The sequence below is a fragment of the Phycodurus eques genome, chromosome 4 (assembly GCF_024500275.1).
Source record: "Phycodurus eques isolate BA_2022a chromosome 4, UOR_Pequ_1.1, whole genome shotgun sequence".
Taxonomy (NCBI): Eukaryota; Metazoa; Chordata; class Actinopteri; order Syngnathiformes; family Syngnathidae; genus Phycodurus; species Phycodurus eques.
In genome coordinates this window covers 6,314,497-6,341,025 of record NC_084528.1, presented here as the reverse complement: position 1 = coordinate 6,341,025, position 26,529 = coordinate 6,314,497, and the positions used below count along the sequence as shown (strand labels likewise).

The following is a 26,529-nucleotide window of genomic DNA, read 5'->3' as shown; positions in this document are numbered from 1 at the left end:
ACCATGCTTCAGTTAATTGTATCATTATTCTCAGGTCTTAATGTCAATGTTTGTCTACAAACCCCAATTCTAAGGAAGTTGGGACTTGGGATATAGAAAATGGAAATAAAAACAGAATACAATGATTTGCAAAACCTTTTCAACCTATATTCAGTTGAACACAGACACAGATATTTATTGTTCAAAACCATGAACGTTATTTGTTTTATGCAAATATGCTCTCATTTTGAATGTGATGCTTGCAACGTGTTCCACAAGCGATGGGACACGGGCAATAGGAGACTGGGTAAGTTGAGGAATGCTCAAAAACACAGGTTTGGAGCATTGCACAAGTAAACAGGTTCATTGGAAACAGGTGAGTGTCGTGATTGGGTATAATAGGAGCATCCCTGAAAGGCTCAGTTGTTCCCAAGCAAGCATGGGGAAAGGTTCACCACTTTGTGAATAACTGGGTGAGCAAAGTGTCCAACAGTATAAAAACTGTTGGACACTCTGCTCACCATGCATGTTTTTGGGATGTTATAAAAACATCCCAAAAACATGCATGGTAGGTTAATTGAAGACTCTAAATTGTCCGTACGTGTGAATGTGAGTGTGGATGGTTGGTTGTTTATGCGTGCCCTGCGATTGGCTGGCGACCAGTTCAGGTGCACCCTGCTTCTCACCCAGAGTTAGCTGAGAGGTTTCAACATGCCCGCGACCCTAGTGAGGATAAGTGATATGGAAAATTGATGGATAGATGACCCCACGGCAGCATTCACCATGGACCACGATTCTTCATCACTGGTGTCAATAACCTTTTCCGGGGGAACAATTCAAAGTACAACTTATAAATTTGACCAAACAAAAAAAAATTTTTTTTAATTCAAATAAAATGACCCGCCACCTGGATGTATTTCAGTCTGATCCAAGTTCTGGACTTGAAACTCTGCTGTCCTTGTTTCAGTGACATCAAAACTGAACGAGTTGCATGGTCTTTTCGTGGACCTGATAGACTTCACAAGGGACTCTTATGTCATGCCCCAAAAAATTAGCCATCTAGTCTCTCTTAGTGCTCATCATGTCCAACATAGTCAACATTTGTAGCCACATACTTGTGCTGCCTGGTGGATGTAAGTGACATGACAGACTTTGGACCACAAAACTTTGAATGTGTCCCATGGCTCAAAGTCTTGTAAGGTTTTATTAGTTATCCTCAAGAACTCCACATTGCTGTCTCTGCTGAGCAAGGACCTGTAATGCACTCATAATTTTCAGTGTGAGGAGAATTGGGACTGGACGGCCACACTTCTCCCTGGTAATAATCCTTGAGATGTCTGCACTATGAATGATTCAATAGTGTGTCCAATAAAAATATGAAAACATATAATTGTTTGTGTGGTATTAGTTTAAGCAGATTGTTTTTATTTATAGTTGTGCCTAAGATGATCAGATCACATTCTATAACTTATTTATGCAGAAATACAAAGAGTTCACATACTTTTTCTTACAACTGTATACAGTATACAGACCCACACATACACACACACACACACACACACACACACACACACACGTGTTGTATCATAAGGCCGAGTTGTCTCAGCAATGAGTTTAACTATTCACGTATACCAAGATAAAACACCCCAGCATCACTGTGCCTTAGTGTTTAAAGCTGGGTCCAGAAAGGAAGGCTTAGATCAATTTTGTGTGGAAGATTTTAACTGGCCTCAATCCTATCAAACACCTTTTTGAAATGAACTCGAAGGAATATTGTGAGCCAGGCCCTCTCCTCCTGCATCAGTGACCTCACAAATGCTCTTCTGAATGAATGGCAAAATCCATCCATCCATCCATCCATTTTCTGTACCGCTTCTCCTCACTAGGGTCGCGAGCATGCTGGAGCCTATCCCAGCTATCTTCGGGCAAGAGGCGGGGTACACCCTGAACTGGTTGCCAGCCAATCGCAGGAATGGCAAAATGACATGACAAATATTCCCAAAGACACACTTCAAAATCTTGCAGAATGTCTTCACAGACAAGTGGAAGCTGTTATAGCTGCAAAGTTTCACTTTCTTGGAATAGGTTGATGTTTAGGTCAGTTTATCTAAAATGTACTGTAAATATTCACTTAATTGTCAAAGGACAACACTGTGCACATCTAACTCACGGTTTTCATCAAGCAGTATGGTTTGTTGGGTTTTGTAGGATTTTTAAAATGTTAACTTTTTATACATTGCCTTTTTGTTTCTTTAGTTTTTTTGGGGGGGGGGACGGTGGAGTAGTGATCACAGTAATAGAGTATGCTTCACTTTTGTTTGGTTGAGCTACACACGTCGGTCCATGCTCCTACAATTTTTTTCTTAGTTGATACGACTATATTCATCTCGCCTACATACTCTGCAATGGAAACACAAGCTTTATCTGTTCACTTTAAAGCTGTGTTGTGAATGAATTTACCTTTCGCACTTGGTAGAAACAGCTTTAATTTCTTTACAGCAGTTACACATTTGCAGTATTAACATGGTTATTTCAAAACAAGGATGATGTGTTTCCCACAGCTGCTTAAATTATCAAGGTTTTTGCCAAAAGCAAGAAAAACATGCAATTTTAGTGACACAAGTTACACATTTGTTGAAGTTTGTGTGGTTCCTTTTTCACAATTGTTTTCTCGTCAACTTACTGGACAGTGCAGAATTTCCCGTTCAGTTTGATTCATTTATGCCTATAATTAATTAAATTCATTCTATACCCGTAATGTTCACTTATCTCATGTGATTCCAATTAAATGCCAAACCTAAGCATATTGTTCTTTCCAAGAATTTAAATGCAATTTGACAGTGTGAAGCATAACCTTCCAGCTTCATTGCCCTTCTTTCTCTGTGAGCCATAATGAACTCACATGATATTATGAACGCGCTGCTGCAAACTGTCATTTGAAACAATGCATGTCTGATTCCTGCACTTCCACTTCCATTGTGACGTTGTATCCGTTACTTATGCTGCCCAATCGTTTCGCCGGCTGAAAGGGCAAGAGAAAGATTGAGGCTAGCAACGAGGAGTAGAGAGAAAAGGCGAAGTAGGACAGTAGCAGACTGCAATAACCGTCCCAAAGTCCCCATGGGTACTCAGTGAATCAACCGCTGGAGGCTGTGTGTGATTAAGCAACTGACTCTGACAGGGTGTTTGTTGCCAAGATGAGGACGTGACGAGCACGTTTCCCTGTTTTTTTTTTTTTTTTTTTTTTTCCTTTCCTGTGCATGTCTGTAGTTCATTACCCGAGTGATACACTGATACCCAGAAGGTAAGAGAGCAAAAAGTATGCCCTGGAGTCACATAATGAGGTTCCCCCACCATCTCTACCCCCTCCATGCCTTTTGTCACTGAAGATAATTCCTCTGTGCATCATGTGAAAAGCTTTGGCCAATGGGAGTTTTACTTTAATGTTGCATCAATACATTTTCAAAAATGAATAGCAGCCTTTTCCTTTGGTGGCTGATTTATAGAGCTTTTTTAATAGAGCAGTTTGGCACTGTTGTTGGAAGATGGTGCAATGTGATTGGAGAATAATAAGACATTACTCATCTCAAGAACTGGTTGTGTGGTGAGACTATAATAATGTTTTCTCTTGTTCATCTGATATTGTTTTGATGGAAATGCTGTGCGATATTAAGGCATGATTTAGGTGTGTAAACTTTTGCACTTGGACCCAAACCAATCTGTGGTCACTTCCAATGTCAAATTTGTTTAGTGTGGTGCAATCCATAAATACCCCTATGTCGTTGGACAGGAAGTAGTCTATGATGCTAGTGTTACCTTTTGGGGCTTATCCATGTCCACTTTCTGTTCCATTTCTTGTTAAAGAAGGACTAGATAAAGTATAAACCTTCTTGTTCAGCAAATACTATGACGCGTTTTCCTCTTTCGTCTCTTGATCCCATTCCGTAGGATTCAATTGATTTCTCGCCAGAGTTGAGGCCAATCCTGGCGTTAATGTCACCCATGCTCAACTCTCACTTCCATATTACAGTGCATCAGTAGAAGTGAAATAAGTGCCATTCTTGCCACACACACACACACACACACACACACACACACACACACACAAAACGTGTCATCTCTTTATCCCGCCCAGTGCACCAACCTGCAGATGTGGGTCTCTGATTGTGAGGGGGAACAAACAATAAAAATGTCAAAGTAAATATGTGACGCTCAAGGATTTATGGTTGATGGCAAAGGAAATGCACATTGAACACCCGCAAAGGGCTGGAAGATTGTGTAAGTCACAACCACCAAACTGCTCTATTAAAAAAGCCATGTTTGCATGGCACCTTAGACAGATCAACAAGTATTGTAGCTATCCCTACATCTTCTCACCATTTCCACGCAAGTTCTAGTAAGTTTAAAAAGTACCATTTCAAATAAAATAAAATAAATCAATAAAAATTACAGATGTAAGTTACAGTAGCAGTCATGCAGCTGGGCAGGCAAACCAGGCAATTCCCATGGCCCTGAACTGAAGGCGGCCCCAAGAGAGGGCTCACTTACAGTATATCAATGACAAAACAATGCTACTGCTTTAGACACTGCAACAACGTGTCAGGAATCCCCCCCCCCCCCCAAAGGGCCCCTTACTAGCTGTTGCTAGCTAGTGGCTAGGGCCCCAAGAGACAAGTGATACTGGTCCATATCACCGACACAACTTAAAACCCTGTAGACACTGAAATGACACGCCAGGATTTGGGAGTCTCCTTAATAGGGCCCCCCTAGTAGCATACTTGTTGTCAAACACACAAGCAATAAAAGGCAGGAATCCATTTCCTTTTAATTTAACTTGGTTATGTTTTTATCATCATCATTTTAATCTTTCAGCTTTTTAGTTATTTATACAATGTATGTGAAGTTTGCTTTCAATGTTAGTTATTTGTTATTAATGTTATACAAGGATGCCTTGAGATACGATAGATTTGTTCCGTGGCCCCGCTCATAACTCAAAACACTCGTATCTCAGATTATCTTTTCCCATTGAAATTAATGGCAATCAATCCATTCCAGCCTTTACCAAAAAACAAAAACAAAACAAAAAAACAAATAAAACAGTTGTAAGGGGTATTTTAATAAGGGAAAATAGCTCTCCATAATGTTGTACCTTATTTAAAAAACATACAGTAATGACACAATTCAATAAAATTAAAAAGATCCAAAAAAAATGATCCAAAAAAGGATCAACATTTTTGTCACACTGCATCCATTTAATGACCATTGTGCAGCTCCATTCGCTGTGCCCTCCTTGGCCACCTGGGGGCTGTACAAGACAGGCAGACAGCTATACTGTTTATTAAGATGTCAAGTCCTATCTCAGTTCATCAGTACGGCACTAAGATTAGGTTTTCTTTGCAGAGGAAGACTGCGTCGTACAGTTATGTTGTCTGTCTACATGTCGCTGCACCATTTTTGTTCAATCCACTGCCTAAAGGGTTATAGCAATGAAACAGATACGATTTAGCATTAGCATTAAGCTGGCAGACTTAAAACCTAAGCTATGTGGTTGTTTTACATATACAAGGTGTAATTCTTTTTATTTTGAATTTGACAGTAAACCTCAAGTGGTAGTGGCAATAATTGTTCACTAATTGTATCTGCCAAACTGCTGCTTGTTGTGAAATGAGCTGAGTCACTCCCACCATACACTGCTCATATCTCAAGTCTGTGCTCGCAAGTCAAAGTAAAAAAATAAAATAAAAATAATAATAATAATAACAAAAAAATAATAAAAATGGTTGATTGATGGCTCATATCTCAAAAGAAGTTGAGTCACCCGGATCTGAGTCACCACTGTTTTGGAGCCAAAATGCTTAATACATCCATCCATGTAACCTTGTGATTGCGCGCCTTTAGCTCCTATTACATTGACATGAAGGTTAAAAGCCTCATTGGTCAAAATTGCCCAATAACCCCTCGACAGAGAATCGCTGCTGTGGCATTTAGCAAGGGCAGATGAGTGAAATGTGGCGTGGTGCTCAATACATCATTATGCGGAGGTGTCCGACAGCAGAGCAGAAAGTGTCGAGGTTCAGCCGTGTTTCATGATGCTCCCGGATGCAACAGAAGGCCTCATTAACATGCATGGCCACAGGTTGTTGTTGCCCTCGTTCTCTGGGTGTCAGGAGCAGGGACAGAGCTTCAGTCTTATTGCCTCAACCGTGACTTGCACATTCTCATTAAACTTAAGCTGGTCACGGTTTTCCAATGGTTTTGTAATGATTGCTTCCATTGCAGGTCGCAGGAATTTTAAATCCTTTCAATCCGTTTCAAATAACCATTTTGATGCACAGCGGATAGACGGATGTTGATGAAATTATTAGTACAGATCATTCCCTCATGTTCTTGTAATAAAGTACTTCATACATACAATTATAGCTGCTTTATGTTTGGGGATATTTTAACATTTAAGGACAGTATTATTGCGAGAGTTGAACTTCTGTATTGAATTACCCTTTTTGAACTGAAGACCCTCTTCTACTATTGCCACTACTGTGGCTGAGGTTGTCACACTGTAATTCAGCCACCGGTACATGTTATTTGCTTATTCAAAAGTGCGGTAATGTAACTTTATCTGAAATAGCAGGCTATTCTGTGTATTGTGTGTTCATGTTGAAGATTGTAATTTTTTTGTCTTAAAAAAAAAAAAAGAAAAATGTAAATGCTGAACATTAATGGATAAGGTTAATGCATGTGTCCTTGATCACCTTGAATGAGACTCGCCAACAGTAAGTCAGTTCTAAAATACTGCTCAACATCATCCAGTATTGGAATTCATTCAAGGTGTGAGTAGATCGACACACAGGTATTCATTACTAATTTTGGGAGATAAATTGGATGTGTGTAAAAACTCCAGTTTCTTTTAGCTCTGTTCTTTGGCACTAAAGAAAATATTGAGATTTTGGGGAGGAAATGTGGGTGTTTGTAATTGAAATGTTAAACCGGTAAGCTGCAACACCAAAATACTGATTTGAAGGATGTGATGCCTGGGCAATTAACTGCTTTGAGCAGAACTGCAGAGAGATCTATTTGATTAGGTTAACGTTTTAAAAGTCACAAAACAACACGTCAAAGTTACATCATTCAAACTGGCATTATTGTTGTCTGATGGTCATTGTGCTGCCAACACTGACGATGACGTCATTCTTTCACCACCAGGCTTCATGTAGCAGATTGCCCTACATGTGGCAGTTTGAAAAGACTCCTCCCCCTATAAAATTGTGTGACTGCAAGGTATGAGAAGCTAAGCGAAGAGAATTAAAAGACAGCATTGCAAAGACGGCCTCTTTTCTTTGGTGGGGGGTGGGGGCTAATCCCTCTTAGTAGCAGTGTGATAAGTGTGTTTTGACTTTGCCTCACATTTCCTTTTGTTTATGCATCCTTTGCCAAACCACATGATCGCTGTGGAGTCTGATAATCTGAGCGATGCCAGTTTGGCGGGGCGGCGCCTATACCACAGCCTCCTGGGCCAGGTCAGATCACAGCAGCGTGGAGTAGAAAACAAAATGGCTTTGCCTTTTTTCTGTCATTTTCACTTCATTATTTTCATCTGTTGATAGCAATCAGCCAGAGTCGCTCTCTTTGTTGATGTGCATCTAATGCTCATTGCTTGCAGGGGAGATTGGTACAATTATATATATATATATATATATATATATATATATATATATATATACAATTATAGCTTGTGACGAAGCTCATTTATTTACCCAGATGGGAACGCAATTAAAAAAAAATAAAATAAAAAAAAAAAAACCTTGCATTAAGCTAGTAGAGCCCCAGTTCCTCACTGATAAAAGGGAAAAGCCTCTTTAATTAATTTGCACTAATTTTCTCAGTGCCGGTTCAGGTTTTCATGATGAACAACGGTAGGCTACATGATGTAGAAAGGCATTCAGCGTGTCATGTGTACAACTCCTCATTACAAATTGGACGATGTGCTTTGAGAAGGTGGAAGCTAACTGTGATGTCAGGATTTTCATTTACAACTTCGTGTGCTTTTCATCTGTCAGGACCATGTATAAAATCATCTCCAATATTCTCTAGCTCTCACAGGAAGAACACTTCATCAAAACCATAGATGTATTGACAACGGTTGCAGATAAAAGTTGTTAAAAAAAAACAACCAGATTCCAATAATACCGTGTGTCCAAATGAAACTGTGAACTGTCATTTGAAAATCATAGAGTTTTTGTCAAACACACGGCCCGCGGGCCAAAACCGGCCCGTCATGGGGTCCAATCCGGCCCGTCGGGATGGAGACCACATTCACTGCTATTTTTCAATAAAAGTAACTTTTGCTGCTAATTTTGTCCACCGGAGCGTGCACTGACAACACTTAAATGACATTGATGCACTTGTGAAGGCCAAAGAATGCAAAGTTTCAGGGGCACACTAATATAAAATGGTGAAAATAAATACCTCCTGTAGAAATGTTTTAAGACATTGAATATTCCAAAATTTCAGTCAAAAGCTTCACTTCAAAAGAGGTTGGTTTGTTGGAACTTTTTTTTTGTCATGCACTGCTGCAACTTACATTTTTATGTATAAATTTACAAAGGATGCATAACTGAATGGTGCACGCTCACTGATTCATAATGCTGTTGCAATAATTTTTGGTTTAAAATTTCAAACTGCTCATATGATTTGCAACAAAATTTGCAACAAGATAATAATGAAAGTACTTGTAATTATTTGCACCAAAACAATTGGGCCAATTTTGAATAGCTGTTATTTATGGATTTTTAAGCCACAAATATTGTGGTCCGGCCCACTTGAGCTCTAACTGGGGTAAATGTGGCCCGCGAACTAAAATGAGTTTAACTCCTCTGGCATAGAGCCTTTTAGAAAATAATAATAATAATCCATAAAACACTTTTTTTCCCCCCCATGCTAAGATTGCAACGACTCATACCATTAAAACTAAACTGTGGTTTGTGTTCTGGGCAGAAAACATAGTTCCTGTGGAAAAACAATTATGAAAGAGGTGGGATGTTGCATGCCTTAAATGGATGCAGAACAATGAATTAATGTGTTCCTCATATTATTTGCATTATCTTTGCATTTTAGCGCATGGTTCCCATTTCAGGATTAGGGTTGCATTTGTCTTTGTCAGTCACATCGTTGTGACAGCAGAGAGCAAAATCCAACCATTATACAGTATGTCATGCTTCATAAAGGCATGGCAGAGCAGATCTCAACATTAAACATTAAAAATGTTTGTCAATAATGGTAAAGACATTAGCAAGAAACATGAAGTTCATCATTTGTTTTAGCGGGCCATATAAAACGATGTGACGGGTCGGATCTGGCCCCTGGACCTTGAGTTTGTCACCTATGGCCTAGAAAATTAGACGACTATTTCTGTTAGGCTGATTTTGATCTTGTTTAATGTGACTCAGTCATATTGTCAGAGTTGTTTCCATTGAATTTGATGGAAGACGGTGTAGTTTTGAGTCTGAATTACCTAGTGTGGAGCTGTTCCATAAAAGAGGGTTATGTGACCATTTAATGCTCTGAGGCTGGGGTCTATAATCTGAAAAGTCCATTTTACCAAGGTTAAACGTAGTGTTTATGATTATAGCCTTTGAAGACCAATCAGCATCTATTGAGGAGAGACAGGCAGCAGAGGTTTAGCTATTATTGAAGCAAAACTGCAAGAACAGTCCATGAACTAATGTGCGATGCATTCTATCAAAACAGCCCTTTTCCGGGGAGGGACAGAGCCTTGAAGGGAAAAAAAATAATCGAAATTTCACAAAGCCCACTTGCATTTGAGTTTTAAAATTGTTGTTAGTTGAAGTTTGAGTTTAAATATAGTTGTAAGCGCCCCATAATTTAAATGAAATTGCTGGGGTGAGGGTCATATGCCCTAGAGATGTTTGAGAAGAAAAGACAAAGTCCGGGAACACAGTTAATGGAAAAGTTTAAAATACTGTTTAATATACAGTGTCGTGAAAAAGAACCACTATTTGCCCCCTTCTCAAATTCTTATTATTGTGCATAGTTTCACCACTTTAATGGGTAAGATCATCAAACAAATATCAGAAACAAATAAATATCTGACAAAGATAACCCAAGTAAATATAAAATGCCGTTTTTAAATGGTGATTTTTATTTATTAAGGAAAATAAGCTGCAATAATAAACTGCAAAAAAATGAGAATTTGAGAGGCACTGGATAGCAGCAACAAAGCCATAGCTACTGTAGAACTTAAAATACAGAATGCATGAATCACACTTAAATAACATAGAATGTTTATATTGGGCAATGGGGGCAGCTCATTGGGCGAGTGGTGAGCACATCTGCATCACAGTTCTAAGGTTGTGGGTTTTCCCCGGGTACTCCAGCTTTCTCCCAAATTCCAAGAACACGTTTCATAGGTTACTTGACGACTCTGAATTGTCCGTCAGAGGTGTGGATTCGAGTTACATGACTTGGACTCAAATCAAGTTCGAGTCATGAATTTGATGACTTCAGACTCGACAATATGTTAAGACTTGCAACTTGACTTGGGCAGGAATGACTCGTGACTTCACTTGGACTTGAACCCATTGACTTGAACCAACACGTTGTAGCGTTCTCTTTCTGTAGCTATATGTGCAACTTACTGTTTTCTATCCATTCATTTTTTTTGTACCGCTCTATCCTCACTAGGGTCACAGGTATGCTGGAGCCTATCCCAGTTATCTTCGAGCAGAGGCGGGGTACACCCTGAGCCAGCCAATCGCAGGGCACATAAACTGTTTTATGACAGGAAAATATGACAGGTGACAACATAATGCTGAAGATCTTAAAGATTATATATGAGGTCAAAGTGTCCCACGCCATTGTTGCTAATGTGTTGTTCTTATTGTCATTTAGGACATGAAAATGGTCATTCTTTCACACACTACCTAAAGTAATGGTTTCATTAAAAAAAAAAAAAAAAGTACAACATTAATCAACAACAGATGTGTAAATAAGGTATTAGTTTTGATAAATATTGATTTTAAAATACATGAAATGTATATCGATGCAGTATATGTTATACATTAGGTTATGTTTTATTACAAATAAATATTACATATATTAAAATGTTTTTTTATTTTGTTGGTAAAATGACTCGGATCTCGAAGTGTAAGACTTGGGACTTGACTCGGGACTTGCCTGTCTCGACTTGTGACTTGACTCGGGATTGAGGGAAAAGACTTGAGACTTGCAAAGCAAGGACTTGGTCCCACCTCTGTTGTCTGTATGTGTGAATGTGAGTGTGAATAGTTGTTTGTCTATATGTGTCCTGTGATTGACTCTCATCCAGTTCAGGGTGTGTCCTATCTCTATCCCAAAACTCTGCTGGGTCAGGCTCCAGCTCACCCCAGTGAGGATAAGCAGTACAGAAATGAATGGATTGATGGATATATGGGAACAAACTAGTTCAGGCATTCCTTCTGTTTTCATGTTCTTTGAGAGGAGGTTCATTGTCCCACACTTTGAAACCCCCCTGGGTTAAAAAAAAAAAAAAAAAAAAGACAGAATGTTCATCATGTTATTAACTTCATTCCTGAAACTTGAACTGTGGTCTTTCTACGAAGATATGTGTGAATAAAACACTACTTTGTAAGACTGTGCTCACTTGAAATGGGGATAAATAAACTGAGAACATGACCATCCCTACACACGCACACACAAACGCGCACGCACGCAGAGGTCACCAAGTAAATTTTATTTCCACCTTCTAATTTCGTCTCTGAAGCTCAAAAACACACAAACGCACGCACACACACACACACACACACACACACACTGTTTCGATACCAGTTGGCCTTGTAGCTCAATGAACACAGAAGACAAGCTATGAAATAAGGGCTTCCGCTCTACTTATGAGACAGTAATTTGTACCAACTCCTAAGGGAGTTGAGATAGAGTTCACACAGTTTGGCACTACCCCTCTATTTTATCCTCCACAGGTAAAAACAGCAACTGCAGGTGTCTACTTTTCACTCCTTCACCATCGTCATTATGCTCCATTTAAACAAACACACATCTTTGTGGAAATAGTCATTAACACTATCTGCCATAAAGTTAAAATTGGCTGGCTTTGTTTTATGTATTAAACTTCCGAAAAATGAAAGGTCGACAATAATCATCAAGTGACACATTTTTATTAGACATTTTCCATTTAAAATGATATAGAAAGTGGTCAGTCAGCAAGTAGGTGTTTTCTCTAAGGGTCACAGTGCTGTGAGGCAGACCTCATTTTCTTCTGTCAGCCCAATTTGGCTCTACTGGACCATTTAGGTTTAATTTCCAAAGAACACACACTGTGATGGATAGCATTTCCATAGAGACTATGCATTTTCATAATACAGTTAGACACTATGCCATGCGCATTGCTTTGCTGGTCCACCAGGAGATGAGCATTTGGGTGAAATGGCCAAAAAGACTGTGTTTGCTTCAGCACTTTTGCTGGAATGATTGAAAGTGTGCAGTGCAAGAGTGAGTGCTGGGCATCCTATATTGCTGTTTCAGGACATTTCCAGACTATAGATAGCTTGTGTTTCATTTTATTCACTTTGTAGCTCATATTTGTGTGTTTGTTTGTAGTTTCTGTGAATAATCTTGTATTCCTGGTAGTTCCCTTTTGAAAAGCATGCTTGCTTACACAGAAATTGCACAATGCAACACATTATTTATTCGTATGGTCATTACATCTACAGGAAGTGAAAATGGAAGACACTATCGAATTTTGCAGCTCTAAAAAGTACTATTCCATGTAGTTTTTCGACAAGAGGCTGGTGTGTATCTATTTTTATTCATTCAGCAAGCTCTGAGGTCACAGATGTTGGAGGAAAGTACCTGGTTTAGAACCTCTGTTCTAGTTCATCCCAAAGGTGTTTGATGGGGTTGAGGTCATGCCTGTCAAGTTCTTCCTTAGCAGTCATCATCAACTTCCAACTGTGTGGTGTGTGATGAATAATTGCAGTGAAAGAAGTGGCCTAGTCTAAACCCCAGCAGACGCTAGTCAGAGGTGCACCATATATACCAACTCCCCCATATGTGAAAACATATAACTACCTATAACAGACAATAGCAAAGCTTCATAGTTTGGGATTTTAAAGGTCCCATGCCACACCTATGTTTTAAAAAAAAATGTTGTTGGATGTCCTTTTATCGGGTTTGTAAGATAATTGGAAATGCCCAGGAGGCCCTTTTTCAAGCTATTGTAGTTGGTCCAAAATGCCTGGGAGAGAAGATGGCTGGATTTCTCATTAAGAGAGAGAGAAATGTGTGGGTTATGTGGCTAATACTATTGCTAGCTTGTTTCACTAGTAAAGTACACCCAACCACTGTAAACAAGTCCTTTCCAGATACCAACTTCCTCGCTATCCATTTTCCAGGCCTGTATTTTTTCTGTACGGTCCCAGTATTGGTAGCAGGAGTTTAAAAAAAAAAAAAAAAAGTTCCAGGTACCCACAAACGGCGACAATAATTTTATTCTTCGTATTTATGTTCACCCCTCCTTGAGCAGTCACCTTGTCGTGGTGGAGGGGTTTGTGTGTCCCAGTGATCCTAGGAGCTAAGTTGTCTGGGGCTTTATGCCCCTGGCAGGGTCACCCATGACAAACAGGTCCTAGGTGAGGGACCAGACAAAGCACGGCTCAAAGACCCAGTAATGATGACGACAAACAATGGACTTCGTTTTCCCTTGCCCGGACGCGGGTCACCGGGGGTGCCTATGCACCAAACAACAGTTCAGAGTACCCACCCTTTTTGGAGTCCTTGGAGGGGGTGCTGGAGAGCGCTCCCGCTGGGGATTCCATTGTTCTGTTGGGGGACTTCAATGCTCACGTGGGCAATGACAGTGAGACCTGGAAGGGCGTGATTGGGAGGAATGGCCCCCCCGATCAGAACCCGAGCGGTGTTCTGTTATTGGACTTCTGTGCTCGTCATGGATCGTCCATAACGAACACCATGTTCAAGCATAAGGGTGTCCACACGTGCACTTGGCACCAGGACACCCTAGGTCGCAGTTCGATGATCGACTTTGTGGTCGTGTCATCGGACTTGCGGCCACATGTCTTGGACACTCGGGTGAAGAGAGGGGCGGAGCTGTCAACTGATCACCACCTGGTGGTGAGTTGGCTCCGATGGTGGGGGAAGATGCAGGTCCGACGTGGCAGGCCCAAACGTATTGTGAGGGTCTGCTGGGAACGTCTGGCAGAATCCCCTGTCAGAAGGAGTTTCAACTCCCACCTCCGACAGAACTTTGCTCATGTTCCGGGGGAGGCTGGGGAGATCGAGTCCGAGTGGACCATGTTCCATGCCTCCATTGCTGAGGCGGCCGACCGGAGCTGTGGCCGTAAGGTGGTCGGTGCCTGTCGTGGCGGCAATTCCCGAACCTGTTGGTGGACACCAACGGTGAGGGATGCCGTCAAGCTGAAGAAGGAGTCCTATTGGGCCTTTTTGGCCTGTGGGACTCCTGAGGCAGCTGATGGGTACCGGCTGGCCAAGCGGAATGCAGCTCTGGTGGTCGCTGAAGCAAAAACTTGGGTAATGGGAGGAGTTTGGTGAGGCCATGGAGAAAGACTTCCGGACGGCTTCGAGGAAATTCTGGTCCACCATCCGACGTCTCAGGAGAGGAAAGCAGTGCACCACCAACACTGTGTATAGTGGGGATGGGGCGCTGCTGAACTCGACTCGGGACGTTGTGAGTCGGTGGGGAGAATACTTTGAAGACCTCCTCAATTCCACCAACACGCCTTCCCATGAGGAAGCAGAGTGTGGGTTCTCTGAGGCGGGCTCTCCTATCTCTGGGTTTGAGGTCACCGAGGTAGTTAAAAAGCTCCTCGGTGGCAGGGCCCCGGGGGTGGATGAGATTCGCCCGGAGTTCCTAAAGGCTCTGGATGTTGTGGGGCTGTCCTGGTTGACACGCCTCTGCAACATCGCGTGGACATCGGGGACAGTGCCTCTGGATTGGCAGACTGGGGTGGTGGTCCCCCTTTTTAAGAAGGGGGACCGGAGGGTGTGTTCCAACTACAGGGGGATCACACTGCTCAGCCTCCCTGGTAAGGTCTATTCAGGGGTGCTGGAGAGGAGGGTCTGTGGGAAAGTCGAATCTCAGATTCAGGAGGAGCAGTGTGGTTTTCGTCCTGGCCGTGGAACAGTGGACCAGCTCTACACCCTCGGTAGGGTCCTCGAGGGTGCATGGGTGTTCGCCCAACCAGTCTACATGTGTTTTGTGGACTTGGAGAAGGCGTTCGACCGTGTCCCTCGGGGAGTCCTGTGGAGGGTGCTTCAGGAGTATGGGGTACCGAACCCCCTGATACGGGCTGTTTGGTCCCTGTACGACCGGAGTCAGAGTTTGGTCCGCATATCCGGCAGTAAGTCGGACTCGTTCCCGGTGAGGGTTGGACTCCGCCAAGTCTGCCCTTTGTCGCCGATTCTGTTCATAACTTTTATGGACAGAATTTCTAGGCGCAGCCAAGGCGTAGAGGGGTTGGTGGCCTCAGTATTGCATCTCTGCTTTTTGCTGATGATGTGGTTCTGTTGGCTTCATCAAACCGTGAGCTCCAACTCTCACTGGAGCAGTTCGCAGCAGAGTGTGAAGCGGCTGGGATGAGAATCAGCACCTCCAAATCTGAGACCATGGTCCTCAGTCGGAAAAGGGTGGCATGCCCTCTCCAGGTCGGGGATGAGATCCTGCCCTAAGCGGAGGAGTTCAAGTATCTTGGGGTCTTGTTCGCGAGTGAGGGAAGAATGGAACGGGAGATCGACAGACGGATCGGTGGATGCGGACTTTGTATCGGTCCGTTGTGGTAAAGAAGGAGCTAAGCCGAAAGGCGAAGCTCTCAATTTACCGGTCGATCTTCGTTCCTACCCTCACCTATGGTCATCAGCTGCGGGTCGTGACCGAAAGAACGAGATCCCGGATACAAGCGGCCGAAATGAGTTTCCTCCGCAGGGTGTCCGGGCTCTCCCTTAGAGAGAGGGTGAGAAGCTCGGTCATCCGGGAGGATCTCAGAGTAGAGCCGCTGCCCGGACGCCTCCCTGGTGAGGTGTTCCGGGCACGTCCCACCGGGAGGAGACCCCGGGGACGACCCAGGACACGCTGGAGAGACTACGTCCTTCGACTGGCCTGGGAACGCCTCGGGATCCCTCCGGAAGAGCTGGATGAAGTGGCTGGGGAGAGGGAAGTCTGGGCGTCCCTGCTAAAGCTACTGCCCCCGCGTCCTCGACGGGTTTTAACTGCATAGCGGTAGAAAATGGATGGATGGATGGATATTTATGTTCAAGAACTCCAGGACGTTATGTGTATTCTCGACACCGATGGGCCGTCGCGATGCACGAGAATTTGAGTTGAGTGTGTGGGTACCAACTAAGGAGCAGGTACTTGAATGATGAGTAGCGTAACTACGTCAGAGCAATGCTTGAAAATGATCAACTTGTTTTTCTGCCTTTTACCTTTCATAGGCTATTGCTCACAATAGACAAACTGCATACAGTAGATGTACAGGTCACACAAATATTTTCTCAATCTTGACTGCATGCAAACTTTTAACTATGCAACTATCAAAGCTTTGTTTTCCTGTTAACCCCAGTCCACTGTTATTGGATATTGTTACTCCCAGAGTGACCTTTGAAGATAAATATATTGATTTATCGTAAAATATTGTGACTATTACAACTTGTGTTTAAATGTTTGTTTGAATTGGACATAGTCGTAGTAATGCCTTGACTCACATATGATTATAAGTGATATCCCATTCTAAATCCATGTGGTTTAATATGATGTTGGTCTACCCTTTGCAGCTATAACAGCTTAAATTTTTTTGTCCGTTCTTCCAGGTGCATATTTGTGAGGTCACAGACTAGTGCTGGGTAATATGGCCTAAAAATAAAATCAATAGAAATTAAATTAAATTGAATTAAATTTACTTTTTTTCCCCCCCGATAACTTTTTTGTTACTTTTTTTCCCCTAACGATTTTACTTTTTCCTAAGAAAACTGTAAGTGCAAATGACAGAGAAAACTCAAAGGTTTTGCTTATATCGTATGAAAAATTGGAATTAAAGTGCAAATTTGTAAATGCAAATCTTGAATAAAATATTTCTGAAAACATAAATTTAGCATATCACATTGAATGCGAAGAAATACTACATTCACTCCAACACTAATTGATAATGTACAAACGTACAACTTTTTTAAGCTTTGTTTTATGATGGCGTGCCACTTGTATCCCTGAATATCGGAACAAAATAAACATGATATTTTGGTTGAGGGGTAGGATGTGACGTTTGTGCTTGTTGTCTATATGATTTAAACATTTAAACCCGTGTATGGCTGCATGGTTTTACTGGACCACCTCTGTTGTCGCAGATATATTGCCCAGGCATATCACACACTGATGTTGGATGAGAAGGCCTGGTTCACTTTCCACTCAAGATCAATCCTGGTGTTCTACCAGGTTGAGGGCAGGACTCTATGCACACCAGTCAAGTTCATCCATACCAAATTCTCTCAGCCATGTCTTTATGGACCTTGCTTTGTGCACTAATGCAGACATATTGGAACAGGAAGGGACAATCCTCAAAATGTTTGACCGTCCAAAATCTCTTCAAGCATTCAGAGTTCCTTTCACTGGAGCTCAGAGGCTAATACTTTGGACATTTCCAACTTTGTGGGAACAGTCTGGAGATGGCCCCTTTCTGTTCCAACATGACTGTGCACCAGTGCACAAATCAAGGTTCACAAAGACATGGATGAGAGAGTTTGGTGTGGATGAACTTGGCTGGCTTGGACACATTCCTGACCTCAACACTAGAATTTTTTTTGGATGAAGTGTGTTTTGGCAAATCTTTTTCTGACAGAATAAGTAAGGAAGCAATTTTGTCTTCTTGGGTTTTTATTACACATTTTCCTCTCCTTGCAAATACTTTTCTTTTTTCCTTGTAAGTCTTATGAGTTGACACATACATTTTCCAACTCAAGCGGAGACATAGACGGGCCTTTTCGTCCAACATCAGTGTGTAACCTGACAAATGCGCTTCTGGAAAAATGGTCATAAATACCCATGAGCAGACTCCTAAACCTTGTTTAAAACCTTCCCAGAAGACTTTAGGCTGTTATAACTGCAGAGGGTAGACCGTTGTCATATTAAACCCTATGGATTACGAATGGGATGTCACTTAAATTCATATCATGTCAAGGCAGGTGAATACTTTTGACTATATAATGTCAACGTCAATGTTTTTACTCTCTTAATCCACGGACTCATCCTTACATCCAAAAATGTACATTATCAATGCTCGACAATGCTTTTTTACGTCACACTAGCAAATGTTCATTTGCTTACATGCTAAACTATAATGGAACGTATGCATACCCCCCACCCACACACACCACATGTTTGAACTGAGTGAACTGATTGAACAGAGAGACAATTTCTAGACCAAATTAATAAAAAATAAATTGGAAGGTACAGTTAACTAACTGATTATCTCCTTCCAGGTGAAATGTAGCCAGTTTTTTACTTTTGAACGAGCAGTTTACAATGCATGTTTTTTAATAGCCTTAGGATTTCAAATGCCTTTTTCTTAAAGTTCAAGATTAATCATGTGTGCGTTTGGCTATACATTTGTAAATTAATCAAACATTTGAAAGAACTGCGGAGGGACCAGCAGTCTTCTAACTGCCATGGTACCCCAACAATGATGGTAATCGTTCTAGCTTTACAGTTAAAGAATTTATAGTCGTAAATTCACTACAATTTGTTCCATTTTTAAGATTATTTTTTTTATTTTCTATACAGAATATTGCTTACGGCGGCATGGTGAACGACTGGGTTCAAATCCGGCCTCACCTGTGTGGAGTTTGCATGTTCTCCCCGTGCCTGTATAGGTTTTCTCCAAGTACTCCGGTTTCCTCCCACATCCCAAATACATGTATGGTAGGTTAATTGAAAACTCTAAATTGCCTATAGGTGTGAATGGTTGTTTGTTTATATGTGCTCTGCGATTGGCTGATGACCAGTTCACGGGTGTACCCTCCCTCTCGCCCACTATTAGCTTGGATAGGCATACCCTCGACCCTAGTGAGGATAAGCGGTGTAGAAAATGGATGGATGGATATTGCTTTCGTTAAATAAGGGAATATACTATGACTAAAAATTATGAGCATGTTGCTGCTCAATGTTTATTTGTTTTCGTCTCTGAAACTTTGTTGTTTTTGTGGTATCCTGCTGTGTTCCTGCTGAGACTTTGTGTTTTGTAAGCAGTGTGGCTAATATATTCCACCTCTACAAGGGCACAATTAGCCTATTGATTCTTTCTACAGATTTCCATGCCGCTGAAAAATGATATCATAATTTAATTTCTGTGACAAACCATTAAAATCGACAACCTCAAATTCAAATATGCTTTGAGATATTTGCCCTGCAACAGTGAAGGTTGCTTAAAGGCAAATTCCCAATTCACTGTGTCTTCGCAATACACTAAAGTGATTCAAACAACATATCCATCGAAACATTGTTTGTTCTCTTTGCTTCTCACTACAGATTGAAAAAGAAGTCTCAATCTGTGGACATTGCCAGCCAAGGATTCTCCCCGACTCTGGTGCCAGCCTCGCCCCTCAATAAAGCTGCATCACCTGTTGCCAAGACAACCACCGTCCTCGCGGTACAAGAAAATAACACCACTAACTCCCAGCGCCGCAGCCCACGATGTGGCGAACTGAAGAGAGGCTACACCATTGGTAGGCGATTTGTTTCTTCTGCTTCTGTATTAACTGAATTTTTCAATGTGATGGAAGGTCTGAAACCAAAACCTTTGAACTCCATGTGTTGCAGCATTATAGTAAATGGTGCCAAATATTATTTAAATATACAAGTAGCCAGACAATTATGATGACTTAGACAATTGAATATAAGCTCCAATATAAGAGAAAAATCTGCCTTACAAAATAAGAAAAGTAGCAAAGGCTGATTTTTAAAAATACTTCTACACTAAGATACCAAACATATTAGCGCAGTTATACATGTATGCAAACTAAATACATGATAATAAAGATGGTTATTTGAATACCTCTTTGACAATGTCAACACACTCTGAACATTATTATCTTTATATACAGTAGGCATATTGCAGAATATTTGATACACCTCTTGTATTTGACTCCTGGTGACAACTGCCACAATGGCATGTCTGTATATGCCACTCTCCAGCTCACATACAGTACTATTATGACAGCATGGCTCCATTTGGAAAATAGATTGCAGTTCCCAGAAGACTGTCATCAGGCTCTTATGTCACCATGCAAGCAGCCCGCTCATCTTGGTATTTCGTCAGCTGCATAATAGAGATGAGAGGATTGTGTCTGAATCTGTCAAATTGGGTGCAAAAAAGAATTTTAGAATGATCTATTTTATTCCTTGTACATAATGATTATCCTACTAATTTGTTCCAACTTGTCTCCCAGTAAATATACCGTATCTTTACTAGAACGCCATTTGGGATTTAGTTAACAACCCTAACCCTGAGCCTAGGCTGAGTACAATATTTGTCACTGTATTCGACCGAAGGACATTTACATCTGAACAAGCCAACTAAAACTCAAATAGGTGTAGGAGAAATGCCATATCATATTTTTACAGTTCAATATTAATCATTTATGCATTTGAACATGTCTAAATAAATCTGTAAATTAACCAAATATTGGGATGAATTACAGTGTAACCAGCAATCTTGTAATTGCCACGCTGCCCCAGCAATGATGATGATCTTTAGCATTAGATTTTAGAGTTGTAAATTCAATATCATTCATTACATTGTGAAATGGCATCTAGTTTTATATTTAGGGTATTGTCGACTTTAAACAAGGGAATACTAAGACTGACATTTACAGTATGGCTGTTGGTTTGAGTAACAAGACCCTGTCATATCATATTGTCCACTATAATAACATTAATTGTATTTATTTGATTTATTTTTACATAATACAATAATTAAATGCCAAAGTATAGTAAGAGACAAGTACATACATACGAGCATGCATTCTTGTGTGTACGTCCAACGAACAGTCAAGCCACAACAGAGCAGAGAAGCAGCAGGTCTGCCTCCACTGACGATTATTTTAGATCGAAAGGGGGAGCTGGTTACTAGCCACTGTTGGGTCGACGAAGTCCTGGTGGTCCACAAAATAATTTGCAATATAGTAATAGAGGACCGTATCATTAAAAAAGGGTGCATAACTACTGTACATATGGGAACTGTTGCGGTAATATTAGTAGCGATCTGATCCTCACTCTCATTGATATTAACTTCCCAAGAGCTGACAAGCGCTTCCCATCACTATTATATGAAACTACCTATACGATTACATTGTTGCCCCGCCCATACAGTACAGTGTATCCATTTATTTTCTATAGAACTTCTCCTCATGAGGGGTGTGGACGAGGTGGGGTCTCAGCTGACTTTGGTTGAGAATTTATATCACTAGTTATATCATTGTGTTGCCCTGTGCATTTTATTACTCTACTGTATATACATTTTAGTCTTCCTAAACAGAGGTTTAAAAAGTTCTATGACCATGTATTGTCTTTTCCGACAGCTCATTCTCGTGACACGAAAGTCCTAATTTTAGATTGTATTACATGTCCTTGGTCAGACATTCTGCAGTGATTCTTGTTCATCCACATCTTATAATTACAAAGTTGGGATTTCAAGAGGGGTGGCACGGTGGCCGACTGGTTAGATCGTCAGCCTCACAGTTCTGAGGACCCGGGTTAAATCCCTGGCCCCACCTGTGTGGAGTTTGCATGTTCTCCCCGTGCCTGCGTGGGTTTTCTCCGGGCACTCCGGTTTCCTTCCACATCCCAAAAACATGCATTAATTGGAGACTCTAAATTGCCCGTAGGTGTGACTGTGAGTGCGAATGGTTGTCTGTTTGTATGTGCCCTGCGATTGGCTGGCAACCAGTTCAGGGTGTACCCCGCCTCCTGCCCGATGACAGCTGGCATAGGCTCCAGCACGCCCGTGACCTTAGTGAGGAGAAGCGGCTCAGAAAATGGATGGATGGATTTCAAGAGGATCGTGTGCTCATAGGTCAAGGGTTGCTTCAATGACTGGGGAGAGAACGAGAGAGAGAGAGAGAGAGATTAGAGCAGGTGAAGATGTGTCATTCTGCTGATGTCTCACTCTTGATAAACTCACTACATACAGAGTCATTATGTATCGACTCTGCTGCCTCAGCAAGGCTCTGTTGTAATAGTGGCTTGAACTGCCTTCATATCTATCAGTCCAGTCGACAATAATCAGTGAAAGGAAACTCTAGGATAAGATGAGGTAATGGGCCCACTGTTGACATTTTACCTTCTCTCACCATCCATTATCAGTTCAATGGCATATGCAGGCTGTTAAAAAAAAATCTGAGTAGTAACAGTATAGTAATTCAGCTATTAAATGAAATGTGGCCATTTTTTTTCCTCGACGGGTTTTAACTGCATAGGCACAAATTTGACAAGCTTTTCTGAAGCATGAGTCACGGCAGTTAATCATTTGCTATGGCTAATGTTGGCCAGGATAAAACTCACCAAGTTCAAGGCCTGGTCTGTGTGCACTGACGACAGAAATATAGCATCTGTAATGAATTATACTTTTTTGTCACGTAATGAACAATTGATTCCTGGTTGACCCTAATCTACATTGGAAATAGTGAGCCGAGCCCCGTGGCCTTTTCTTGCTGCCCCAGCCCAAACCAGACACTTTCTACTCTCTTTCAGGCTTATCCTGCTAAATTATTCTCATGGTAGATTAATAATGTGTCTGACATATGTCATTAAGGGCACACTACATCAACTATGTTGATTTTCATAGATAAAACCTTCCTTTTTCCAATTGATTGCTGCAAATATAAGGACTGTCAGTCATCCTCTGATAAGACTTTGATAAGGGTGAAGAGAATGAAACCGCAGTGTTTTTCAAAGAATTAAGATACCGGTACATATAAAAGAAAGAAGCTGAGATTTCCTGGATTCTCCCTGACACTTGCAGTGTTGCCTCCCAAAAACGTTTGATGCAGCTTTTCCTCTGATTCCTAATGGTCCAGTGCCTCAGCAGACATTCACATTATTATAAACATCCTTGACCTCAATGAGCTTAATTTATAACATATAGCCTCTTTCACACTGGCCATCGAACCATCGTTTCTAAGAGTTCAATGGTGGCAGGGATGAAATCGACCTAAAACTTTGTCAGCTTTCCACGTAGTGTCAGTGGTGTTAGATACTCGAGACTCTCTGCCCTAGTGTTGAACGCAATTGCTGTCACACTGATGTCACCATGCATTTGAATTTAATGTTCATGTGGGAAACTGCATGCGCTGTATGAATGCGAACTTTGAACATGGCAATGTCCAGCTTTGGTGAGTCCTGTCTGAAAGGCACAGCCGAATAAATCCCTGCAATACTGTGATGCCTGTGATGTCGCAATTTACCAGGAATGCAGTCTGAACGTGGCTTTTATTTCATCACACATCGAAATGATAATGTTGGCTCTAACTGCTATGCATAAAAATTTGTTGTTGTTGTTTTTTTTTTGTTTTTTGTTTTTTTTTAAATAACTCAGGTGCCTGAAGAACCACTGCAGATGTACTGTTTAAAATTATTTTGGAAAAAGCTGATCTGAAATGAAAGTACTGTGGGGATCGCCGTTGAATTGAACGGTTGCAATTTCTGTTTGGAATTTGGTGTTGCAAACACTCACTACCAAATTTTAATACCTGTTTAAAAAATCTGCATACATAATGACCTTTTAAAAGGCCAATGTGATGAATTAGGCTAAACTGATTCAAGTACTGCATCGCTGACTGTGTATACTCAGCATTGCATCTCTACAACACCTGACAGAGCAAATGCTCATAAAAATGACACAGGCACGGCTTACCCTTCCTCGTCAAGAGTGATGGTGCTACGGCAGCCGTGAGACCGATTACTCCCCTGTTAGTTATTCATTGAATTTTCACCGCAGCATCGAAGAAGGGAGGTGCCGGTGCTGGGGGAGCAATACACTAACTTGCTGGAGGCTCCCATCAAAGTTTCATGCTTGATTTGCAGTTGCATGAGTAGGTCTCAGAGGTCGGAATTAAATCAACAGATTTTCAAGACATTGATGGGATTGTCAGGCTAGATGTTAATTTGCTCTTCTGTTGCCCCTTTAGTTCCGACAGTAGTTTGGTTTGAGTGTGAGTACAGGCAGGTCCAGTTGTTGTGATAAGTGTTCCCTCCACAATATGACATAAGAATCTAATCAGTGGGATGTTTGACTGTTATAGCCAACACTCCAGGCGAGGCAGTGTTTTTATTTCTCATTGGTTGTTTGTGTCTCAGGTGGCTCTTGTGTTTACACATCAGGATAGTAGCCAGAGGTGCCAAGGATAGTAGCCAGAGGAGCAGAAGCAGAAGGAGAAGGTATTTGTTTAAACATAGTTGTTTTTTTTTTAAACACCGTTTTTAACAAAATGTTCATTTCTAGTTGTGCACCATTTAGGTAAACTGCCAAATCAAATAACACCCACGATCAAATCTGTTACTGGAACTGCATTTATCGTAAATTGGAAATGAAAGCAATCAAATAATGCTTTGTAGGTATTTGAGCTCAACATTGTACCCAGGCAAAAGAAAATATTCAATTTAATACGCCCATGCTCTTATTAATTGGCATGTGGGATGCAGACGTATGACAACATGGCTCCTCTCTGGAAATCTTGTTTAAGTTTGAATATTCCCGATGTTGATGATCATCGTCAACCCTTAGCGTGCTGCTCCTCATTGACTGAATGAGCACAAGGGAGGACTGGAGTGAAAGCTATTTGTGGTTCTCTGTTAGCAGCACCCTCAGCCATGCCACAGTGTTTTATTGCCAGAAGAGCTGCTTGTGTGCACAGAGATAAGCCTGAGCTCTCTTGCCTTGGTGCTACAGGCTGGTCACGTAGCCGCACAAAACAGCTTTGCTTCACATGATCCAATGAAGGGCCTTTTCTCTTGTCCTCTCCGACTTAGGCTTCTTCCAACCCTGCAACTTTTTTTTTAACTTTCCAGCTTCCTATTTTCCCCTCACATTTTTGTCTTTCCATGTTCACTATACTTGACTCTTCCAAGCAGCTAGCAAAAAGGTAAGAGGTGGCACCTTGTCTGTATTCTAGCGAAAATCTGACTTCGGAATTCGATTATTGTCATTGTAGCTTGCAATGGTGTAAAAGTGCAGCAACGCTCCAGTATTCCAGTCTAGAACAAGGATCGGCAACCTTAACCTTAAATATTTAAAGAGCCGTTTGGGCCGTCTCCCACAGGGGAGGGAAAAAAAAAAAAAAAAAAAAGAGAAGAAAAACACTTGGAGCCACAAAACCCTTTTGACGTCTAAAATGAACATAACACTGCATATATTGTTTCTTGTTTGTTTTTTGTTTTTTTAAAACTATGTACCAAAAAAAGAAGAAAAACTAGTGGGTGTTGCATTTATTAAATAAATGCACTGGTACAGAGAACACAGAACTTTATTATATATACTGTATTTCTGGATGTAACAGAAAAAAATAAACTGAAAAAAGACACTTGGTTGAAGCTTACTTTCAAATAAAATAGTCAATGTCTATTTGAGTCCTCATATTCAATAAATTAAAGCCAAACTTAAATTATCCACCTGCATCGAACCACAAATTCAAACCAAAATGCCCTCTGCTTCTGTATTCTGTCATCATCGCCTGTGGAGCATGCAGTCAGCTGTCATCTTAAATTAAAAAGGACTGTTTCAATTAACAATTTAAAATATATTGTAGCAAAATATTAGCTCATTAGAATATTTATTTTACCCAGGTTGATGTGATTTTTGCTCCTGAACCTCACTGTACAGTGTCGGCACATCAGGGCTGCAGACGTCACCTTCATTTCGGATAGCTCAACAAATCTTGGCGCCAGGTGTCATACATCGGCGGTTGTCACACACATTTTTAGCAACAAAACAAAAACATCTTTATTTTAATGTCATGAGAGTACCATAATCTTCGAATTTAGAATTTCATTTGAAAAATGAACAAACTAAAATTAAAACCAATTCCAATGGTATAGAAGGTCCTCGATTAATGCCCGCATTCCATTTTTGCAGCGGTGACATAACCCAAATTTCCATGCAAGTTCTAAAGCGGCATAGTCTATCACTAACCTATGCTATTGCAATAGTAAAGTCTTAATTGCAGTAATTATTTGTAAGAACAACATTATAGGCCATAAATATAAAACAATCAGAGGAAAAACAATGCGTCAGAACTGAGCATACCCTCTTGTGCCTCGTAAAGATGTATTCTTACACCGCTGTGCACAAGTTCATTGCGTGCCATTCCTAACCCCGAAACATTGTATATCAGGACTGTAGTTAACCATTTTAGTACTATAGAAAGCCATTAGAAACACCACATCAAATTTATTAATGATTTTGATGATACAGTATATTAAATTGTGCATACAGTATGTACCTATTT

General features: G+C 41.0%; 1 protein-coding gene across 1 annotated transcript in view; it reads left to right on the top strand.

Moving 5' to 3' along the window:
* The window catches only part of oxr1a (oxidation resistance 1a), a 184,781-nt gene that overhangs the window by 67,855 nt on the left and 90,397 nt on the right, over window positions 1–26,529 (top strand). Inside the window, 1 exon segment of the mRNA XM_061673745.1 lies at window positions 19,556–19,752. Coding sequence (XP_061529729.1) covers window positions 19,556–19,752 — 197 coding nt within the window.